Source organism: Coffea arabica, chromosome 11c, assembly GCF_036785885.1.
Source record: "Coffea arabica cultivar ET-39 chromosome 11c, Coffea Arabica ET-39 HiFi, whole genome shotgun sequence".
NCBI lineage: Eukaryota > Viridiplantae > Streptophyta > Magnoliopsida > Gentianales > Rubiaceae > Coffea > Coffea arabica.
Genome location: NC_092330.1, coordinates 43,127,708 through 43,137,106, shown reverse-complemented (window position 1 = coordinate 43,137,106; position 9,399 = coordinate 43,127,708). Strand labels below are relative to the sequence as shown.

The 9,399-nt window shown below is 36.4% G+C and overlaps 1 protein-coding gene across 1 annotated transcript; it reads left to right on the top strand.

Annotated features, from left to right (window-relative positions):
* The first annotated feature begins 584 nt into the window (after window positions 1-584).
* Window positions 585-3,680, top strand: LOC113715803 (uncharacterized). The gene is made up of 4 exons (XM_027240106.2): window positions 585-1,186; window positions 2,292-2,499; window positions 2,861-3,265; window positions 3,343-3,680. Exons 1-4 carry the CDS (start codon window positions 673-675, stop codon window positions 3,428-3,430), a joined length of 1,215 nt encoding a protein of 404 aa, XP_027095907.2. The 5' UTR covers window positions 585-672; the 3' UTR covers window positions 3,431-3,680.
* The last annotated feature ends 5,719 nt before the right edge of the window (window positions 3,681-9,399 follow it).

Below are 9,399 nucleotides of genomic sequence, written 5' to 3'. Positions count from 1 at the left end.
AATTAATTAAGATATTCAATTTTTAGTTATTAAACGGTTTGAATATGTTAATATATGAATCAATTAAAATTAAGTACTGAATTGGGTTATCAAATAGGATCTAAGTTATAGATAAGTTCATGAAATTAAAGGCTAATAATGTCATTGCACTTACTCTCTTTTTTTTTTTTTTTTTTTTTTTTGTATTGCTAGCTTTGACCGGCAATCATGGGAGTTAAATGTATATCTTTAAAGTTGAGGGGGATAAAGTATAATTCAGGGGGATCAAGGTGTTAGTAATCCCTTCATTATGCTAAGAAAGATTATTCTCATTTTTTCGACATAACAAAGAGAAAAATATGCAACACATCCAAGCCGTTTTCGATATATAAAATAGAAAAATATCTAATATTTGGTTCAAATTCGTATAATTTTAGTTTAATCACCAATTTAATTGTATAAATTCATAAATTTAGATTTACATCCAAATCTAAATTATAGAGTTTATGCTTAAGGTTGTAAGAATTACGGACACAACTAAAATTTTAAGGCCTGTCGTTTCATCCGGACGCCAATCTAATAAGCGCACGGGCAGGCGGGCAGCTACTGTGTTATTCATGAATTTGCTTCACAGTTCACACCGCTCCCAATAAAAGCCAAAACTGGGACACTAAGGTGTCTACCCTCCGAAAAATGCTCAGCCTCGGGAGATTAACAACATGGCAACAATGCAACTCTGCGGCTCCTCGAAACTCCAAGTCAAGAGCGTTCAATTTTCCGGCGAAAACCCACCCAACCCGAGTTTCATTTTCTCCGAATAGACTCATCCGCCTTGCTCTTTTTAGTGTTCTTGGCCGACCAAGAATAGGGTTTTGCATATATGCCTCGAATAGACAACCACAAGGTGGCAATAGTGCATTGGAAATGCATGATTTTGAGGAAGATGATGACTTTTTTGATGAAGAAGAAGAAGAGGAAACGGGTTTTGATGAAGATGAGGAATTTATTCCCTTGACTAATATGAAGAAGTGGCTTGAGAATAAGCCACGTGGGTTTGGTGAAGGCAAGGTTTATGACACTTCCATTGAGGATAAGCTCATGGAGGAAATAGAGCAGAGCAGAAAAGCTCAGCTGGCCAATATCAATAATCTCAAGAACAAGCCTGCCATGGCCATTTCCAAGAAGGAACAATGTCAGCAAGAGAAAGGTTCGTTATTGTGTAGTTATATTTTCTTTTCATTGACTGCGCTTTATTAATCTGACACTACTTGCTACAAAGTTACGAGCAGCTGCTTATTTTTGCTTAAACTTTATTAATTTGAAAGAAATCGACAAGTTTAGTTCAAAGATTAATCTGTTTAGACTGATGATGTCTCTGTTTTCTATTGGGGTACATCTTTAAGTGCTTGTGGGCTACTTAAGACATGGGTACATTGCATATTACAAATATGTAATTGGCCCTCTAAATAACAACCCATAAGGTTTTGCTTTTGCAAGGAATGATTCCTAATTGGAGTTCGTGAACAGAACCACGATATCTTTTTCTTTTGGCCATTGAAATAATCAGTCTTTGATCTATTGAAACCTCGGAGCCTGTTGGGTCTGAAATTCTACGATTACCTAATGTGTTTTTCGTCTTTTTTTTTTTTTTTTTGGAGCGTGTAGAATACCAGTTAAAGCATGTGCAAAAGGTCCTAATTCATGAAAAAATGAGTCAAGTAAAAATAATTGAAAGCTTGGGGGTGCCAAGCTTCTGTAACACTTTAATAACTTCTGGATAACTATCTAGAAGATGCTTTGGGTTCATTACCGGAGGCTTGTTTGTTTCTGTTGGCTACTATTTCAAGATATTGCAGCTTATCACCTTTAACAATTTATTGTTGATATCATAGGTGCTAGAAGAGATGGGGCCACTGGCCATATTTGACCTTAATTTAAGCTGTAAATCAGTGAATCAATGAAGAACCTTCAATCCATTTGAGTTTAGATGAAAAGCAGCATTCTGAGCCTTCAAAATATCAAGAGAAGGAAGAGAGTGCAAAATTTTCAACATTGTAGAGGGTATTCCAGTATCCCAATTATCCATATAGGAACAAGGAAAAATGAAAGAGATGTGGCAGTAAATGATACCGTTTAAAAACAGAAAGCTTAGTTATTAGATAGTTTAGTAAATGGAATCAGGTTACAAAATTTTATTCCTGTGTGGATCTGATTCACTCTTGCAATTATTTGTAGTAAATTAGCCTTTGTAGATACAATTCTTATTTTTTCCAGTTGAATCTTGCCTAGTGATGTATGGGGGAATTTTGCAGTCTCAGAAGAGGGTAAACATGGATTTCGTGTCCGTTTGATCAACCTCCCTAAGAAAAAGAATATCCACAGGGATCTTCGGTCGGCTTTTAAAGGAGTTCCTGGAATACTTGATATCATACCAGTTGTTTCTGGAAACAAAAGAACCAAGGACCCTATCTGCAAAGGCCTTGCCTTTATTGATTTCAAAACGAAGAATGAAGCTGATAGGTATGCTCCAAAATGTGTGTAAGATGTCTATCTTTTTATTTTTTTTCTCTTGAACTTACTTTGGTTGTCCAGGTGGCAAAAGCTGAAGCTTTTACCCCCCACTAGTTTTTGCTCCGACTATAAAAGAAATCATAATAACCAGCAACACAAAACACAGTGCTTTTGGTCAATATTTCATCTTCCTTTGAAATCCATTGCATTCAGAATATCTATTCACTGCTAAACCTGCATCTGCTATGCACTCTTGTTTAATTCCTGTTTTGATTTGATAACACTTGATGGTATAGGTGTGAAACAGATTTGTTGTTTAGAGAGGCATATATTTTTATTGTAATATAAGCTAATTTACACATCATTGTAGATTTGTACAGACTTTCTCCGGACAAAGTATTACCTTTGGTAAGGTTCAGAAGCAGATAAAATGTGACATGGATTTCAGCTTACTTAAACCTGGGAATGAAGATTCTGTTGGGGGAGATAGCTACACTGATCAAATAGTGGTGGAGGCAGAAGAACTTTATGATGAATTTGCTAGTGAAGATGAGGTGCATAAATCAGCAGAAACTGAAGAGAGTGAAGATTCCAGAAGTGGTGTACCAATTCCAGAATTTAGATACGGGGGTGTTGCGGAAGAAAGAGAACGGTCTGTTACAAAACCAAATTCATCCAAACAACAAGGGGAACTACAAGAAAAGGGAAAAAAGGTAGCATCTAAAGCAAAGAAACAGAGACCACCGAAGATAAATATTCCAGGATCTGCCAATAGGTAAGCCAGGACTATTCTGTTGTCCAGGTTAATCAATATATAATTCCTGCTGTTGTAAATAATCTGCTGCTTTGCAGGTTGAAGATCAGAGAGAAAGCAGTGCTTACAGGAGTGTTCTCGAAATATGGTGGAAACACTTCGGTGGTCACTAGAGGGCAGAGTTGACGAGATTGAATACTTGAGAGGATTTGGTTTTCGTGCAGTGTTGAGGGGAATCCGATGGAAAAAGAGCAATTAAATTTGCGCCAGAGGAGGAAAAAGAGCAGATCATTTCAAGTGTAGAACCAGATTTTCCTGTACTCTATCGTGTACAACTACATTAGCAATCACTAAGGCCTGATACCTGAAAATGTAACAGTAGAATAGAAGTGGTGCAGAAGGAATGCATCCAATAGGAGCCGATGCAAGACCAAAATTACCTAATTAGACAGTCATGTTCTGTGAGTTATGAATTAACTGATACTCAAATGCCTCAGGTATAGGCCTTCTGTGTCCTTTATGTCCGATTTGGTCGCAGGGTATCTGGGCTTGGAAGATACGAGCTTTGTTTTCCACAATCAAGAGTCTCATTGACTTGCAACCTCGGGATTTCGAGATCCATCTTATGAAAGTAAAGAAAAGGGAAATTTTAAACTGGACTATTTTATTACTATCTTATTATCATGCTCTCAGAATGGAACAATCTCCATGAAAGGAACCCAGCCAACTGAAGCTTAACTGGCTTTCTGAGCTTCAACTGAGAATGAGAGAAATGAGAGCATTTAAAGACACTTTAACATTTAAAGACACTTTAACTCACAGTCTTCGAGATTGGATATCAGCAAAGAATCTTAAAACACATGACTTCAAGAGTACGGAGAGTTTCAGTTGAATACAACTAATTGATGACCACAAGAATGTTGCGTCTCATCGCTTTGTCCGATTGTTCTCTTGTCAAATGAAAATCTTCCCAAGAATTTTGGAACACAACACTTGCCCTGATGGCCTGCTGGAGTTTTTGGACAGTTATTGATGTGCATCGCCACAATGTTGATCAACGTAATTATAGGTATTAACCATGTCGTATGTTCTTGGGACTTTGAATAGCTTAGAATGCGAAAACGGGTGGTTGAGAACTCATTTCCAGCACATGCACGATCGTAGCTCTTCAAATCTCCAGATGCCAAAGCCATTTTAATTAATTTCTTCTTCGTCTGTCTACTATTTTGATGATGAAGAAACCGTGCGGAAATCGAAAAGCATTGAGCCACTTTGGAATAATGATGAAGACCACTCAATTTGAGAGTTGGAGTTGTGGATGCTTTGGCCAATGTTACGCAGAACCTTTTGAATAATAGTCAAGAAGATCTTATGAAAATTGAACATTTCCACATAGAAGATGTAAAAGAGATATTGGGCATACTCGAAAAACAGTTGGTAATTTTTTTTACCAAAAAAATAAGTTTTAAATCTACAGAATTTCTTTCGTCTTTTTTTTTTTAGATGAAAAAGGTTTTGAATCGTTAATAAATTCATGTATTCTATTATACCAAGCATTTTTCTTGCGGCTAGATCCAATCTCTTGGTCCTGCGGAAGGAAAAAAGAATTTCATACTCTTCCTTTCAGAAAGGGAGGATTAGGAAAATTCAAGGAACTATTCTAAGGATAGAGGGATTATCAATAGTGTTCGGTAAGAATCCTTGTTTTGACTCTGCGCCATTGATTCCACTATACTATTAATTATTATTTATTATTGAGGAATAATTCCTTCATATTTATAGAGATAAAGGGATATAATTCACATGGATATAGTAAGTCTCGCTTCTATAAGCTGTTAACGGAAAAGGAAATCTGGAAGTTGTAGTAGTAGTTCTATCCTCGGTCATCTGCACCCTGCTTCCGTATCATAGATGTTAATAGATTCAAAACTCTGATTAATCATTTTACTCGCATTCAGTTATTAGATCGGTTTCTTTCGTCACCAGTAGGGCGAATGAAATCTGAGTCAAGCTGTCAAAAGGCGACCACAAATTTGAAGACAATAGATCATGTAGCGTACTCTTCATTTTTTCCCTTTGAAAAGAGTATACCAATCATTCAAGACATTCATTTAAAGAATGTATATAAACTGGGAAGGGGCTGCCAAAGCATGGTCGTCCTCCATGTATTGCTCACGTGCGGGTTGTCAAAGTGGCCCGAGCTGGAAATCTTATATATATTTTTTCCCTTTTATTTATTTATTTGTTTGTTCTTTCTTCTTTTTTCTTGGAACCCAACGTCTTTCTTCTTTTCTTTATTCTGCAAGTTATCGGCGTCCTCCATCAAATGCCTTTTGTCCTTGGAACCCAACGCTAATTATAGCATCTCTGCTAGCAACCTTATACGAAAGCTCCTTGGAACCCAGCACTGATTATAGCATCTTTGCTAAGCAGCGTGCTTTTCATATTGTATTGAGCTGTTAAAATTGGGATGGTGATGATTAGCTTCCTATTAAATTAAAGGCAGATAGCAGGACCCTGGAACCTTAATATATCGCTGTCCATCAATAATCATCATCAATATATAATTTTAGAGTAGACACGGCAGCTATACATGCAGGCCGACTGTGCGCTGATTTCAACCGCCATAATGGTTGCTCGGATTTTAAGCACGCGGGCACTCTTTACGGCTTTTCATGGAGCTTCTTGGCCCGCCTTTCCATGGCCGGAGGTGGAGAGTAGCTTTTTTAGTCCTTCTTCTTGCAGGCGCCTCGCCATCCCTTCCTCTCCTCCACCTTATTTTGGACCTGTTCCTCAACCTTCGCTGGTTTTGTTGCATTTTTGGGGCTCTTCCTCTCACCGCCAATATACTCCTTGCTGCTGTTAGCTGGAAGAGGTTCTCGTTCTATTTCTACTTTTCGGTTCTTTTTTTATATTTCTTGCTTCCTTCCTATCCAGGTTCTGAGCTTAATTAGGCTGTGGTTCTATCACTCTGCACTCAAGTTTCGCTTGTTTACTAGTTAGCTTTTTTCGTTTGTGAGATTAGTTCCTGTCCCTACACTGTTTTTCCATGGTGCCTGCTGCTTAAATGGTTTACGTTTATCCGCGGCTTGGCTGGTCATGTTGTGTGCGTTGACTTTGTTAGCCCCTTACTTGCGCCTTTCTTTCTCTTTAGCCCCGTTGTTTTACATACTGGTGTTTTTGAAGCTACTGCTACTTCTCTTAGCCGTATGCGCTTGGTTTTATTTGCTTATTTTGTCATTCCATGTGTCCTTGTTCGTCGAACTGTTCTTTGTTGTTTCTTCCTAGATGTGCCACTGCTGTTTTGCTCAGCTCATGTGTCGTTAACGTTCAGTCCGTTCCTTGTGTTTCTTGCATGCAGGTTGTGTGTTCCATCTCCTTCAGTTAAAGGTACTCTCTACTCTTTCCCTGTGTGAACTTTGCTGCTAGAACTTCGTCATCATTCAAATTTTTTGTTGCTGCTTAGCCTTCATGCTCATTCCATCTTTTATACATTTGTTTAGCCTCTTCTTTTTTCTCTTCATGCTCATGGGCTACTCTCACAACCCGCACGGGAAAAGAAGGATGACCTCTTGCGGCGCTGCAGGGAAGCTAATGCTGCAAAGAAAAAAAATATGGCCCTTGCTCCTTCGGGTCCTGGACCTACAGCTCACCTCTCAAAAAGAAAACGCGGAGCTGATGTCCAGGAAGCGGCTTCACCAGGCATACACACAGGTGTTCGTGTTTCTGCTGGTTCTGATCAGCCATGTAGTGCCTATCGTGCTAATGTTGGAACCAGCCAGTGTCCACCTCCTAAACAAAGTTCTTTTGCTGATCCTGCCAATGTTACTTTGGGTGGTCATCGAGGATCTTTACCAGGTTCTGTATCCATTGAGTTGTTGTTTCTCTGTCTGGTGTTTCGGCTCTCATACAATTGCCTGCTGTGACAACGCCATCCACTAACGAAAATCCACTTACCAAATCAAATTCCCTCCTGCTGAAAAAGTTACCCTGAACACGCGAATGCTTCCAAACATTCCTTTTTTCTAACCTCAATGCCTTCATGCTCACTCCTAACGAGCTACCAAAGTGCATGTCAAAGGTTATAGGACAAAAAATACAAATGTGCTTACATTTGCAATATATATTCTGTAACCCTGTTAAGAATTCAAAAACAAGCATGGTCAGCTAAATAATTTCTCTGTACAACAAATCTATTTTTAAATAAATGCTTGCTGTCCTCTCAACCTGGGCATACTTACAACGTACTACCGTGCTTGCGCACGGTGAACATCACCTAGTAACATGAAATGGTGTAGTATAAATTAGAGCTGCTTCTTCGTGGAATAAATACCTAATTGTTCAAAGCATGTGTATCATTCAATAGGAAAAGAAAAGAAAAGAACGCATTGGCACATTTCGCAAAAAAGAGAGCAACGAAAATCAAATATTGATATTGGTCAATAGGTAAAAGTTTGTAATTATTTTTTAAAAATATTAAAAAAATCTTATTTAGTCCTAAAAGGTTTAAGATGAACCTATTCTCGACCTTACTCGTCACAACTTGACCCAAAAGTGGGGTTGGGGGAGGGGGGTGTTAGTTGCCCTTTGTGGGTGCGATTTTGTAACTATTAATTCAACCGATTGTGAAGGGAAACAAACTAAAACAAAAAGCAGATACATTTCAAGTTAAAAAAAAAGATCTATAAACATAGAAAACGTTGTTCTAAACATGGTGATTAGAACTGCAAACACAAATCAAGCCGTTCGTGAGCCGATCACAAATGGTTGGCTCATGAATGGATTGAGTTCAAGTTCGAATTCGAATTCAAAAATATTAAACTCGTTAGTTCGTGAGATAGCTTGAATTCAATTATATATATATATATATATATGTATATGATTTTAATAGTAAAATTACAAATATATTCCTAATATTTTAATATTTGTTAAGAAAAATTATTATTTTATTCATTTTTTTAAAATTAAATGATAATAATTATTTTTTTTAATCTCGAGCTCTCTTGAGTTTGACATTTTGATCTTATTGAGTTCGAATTTCGTAAAATTACGTGAAAACTTCACTCGATTAAGGTAAAATTCGATTTGACTCGACTCGTTTGCATCCATCCATTGGTGATAATACGAACAAAGAGGACGAGTTGGCTGTTAAAAAAAAAACATGGGGAAAAAAATAAGTATTATAAAACCTGGGATATGTTTATTGAGAATGTCCAACAAATACACGTTTTAAGTGTTAATAACAGAAACTAAGGGGTATAACCAGAAACTATCCTATCAATGCAGTGTGGAATGTATTATACCAAAAATCTGACGTCTCACCTCTAAGTGCTAACCAAAAACCCTATTGCACTTTTATTCATTAAGGGCATAATTTCAGACACCTTGCCTGAGGTTTTGGACAATTTCACTCGATTTCCTTGAGGTTTACATAATTATAAAAATCTCTTTTATTGTGATAAAAAGATAATAATATCTTTTATTAATTGTCAATTCATTAATAAACTCTATTAAATATTAAAACTCTCTCATCGATTATTAATCAATAATTCAAACCATAGTCTTTTCTATTTAACTATCTATTTTCTTTCTCATATACCTATTTTTCTTTCAAACTCATTTATCTATTATTATCAAACAAATGTATACTGTCGCTACTAATAAAATCATCATACACATTAAACCACCAATGCTTATATATTTTAGTATCTATTCCCAATCCTCGATTTTCCATTATTAGTAAATAGTTTCCTTGCGCCCATTTTTGTTTCCAATTTTTGATAGGTATTAGCAAATTGAAATTGTCAAATGACAAATAGAGTGCTAATTTCATTATCAAATTAGATGGAGATGAAGATAGTGACAATGATAAAAAATAAAAATTAAGAATAAGAATTGGAATAGAAACTAAATATAAGTTATACTATTATGGTTATCATGAAAAAAAGTATTCTTGATATATATTTATAATTGCATTGTGTTTCTATTTTTGATTTACAATTATTGATATTATTATTATAGGGAGAATTTGATTGATTTTGAACTCTGTGCCAATGGAACATATTGGATATTAATATTAGTAGTGATGGTTTAGATTATTTTATATTAAAAAGGTGGCACCCATGGAATTAAAATTTAGGAATGTTGATGAATAT

Coding starts and splice junctions, on each gene's coding strand:
- LOC113715803 (XM_027240106.2), top strand. CDS start 673: ATGCTCAGCCTCGGGAGATTAACAACATGGCAACAATGCAACTCTGCG. Junction 2,500..2,860: donor ACGAAGAATGAAGCTGATAG/GTATGCTCCAAA, acceptor ACATCATTGTAG/ATTTGTACAGACTTTCTCCG. Junction 3,266..3,342: donor ATTCCAGGATCTGCCAATAG/GTAAGCCAGGAC, acceptor GCTGCTTTGCAG/GTTGAAGATCAGAGAGAAAG.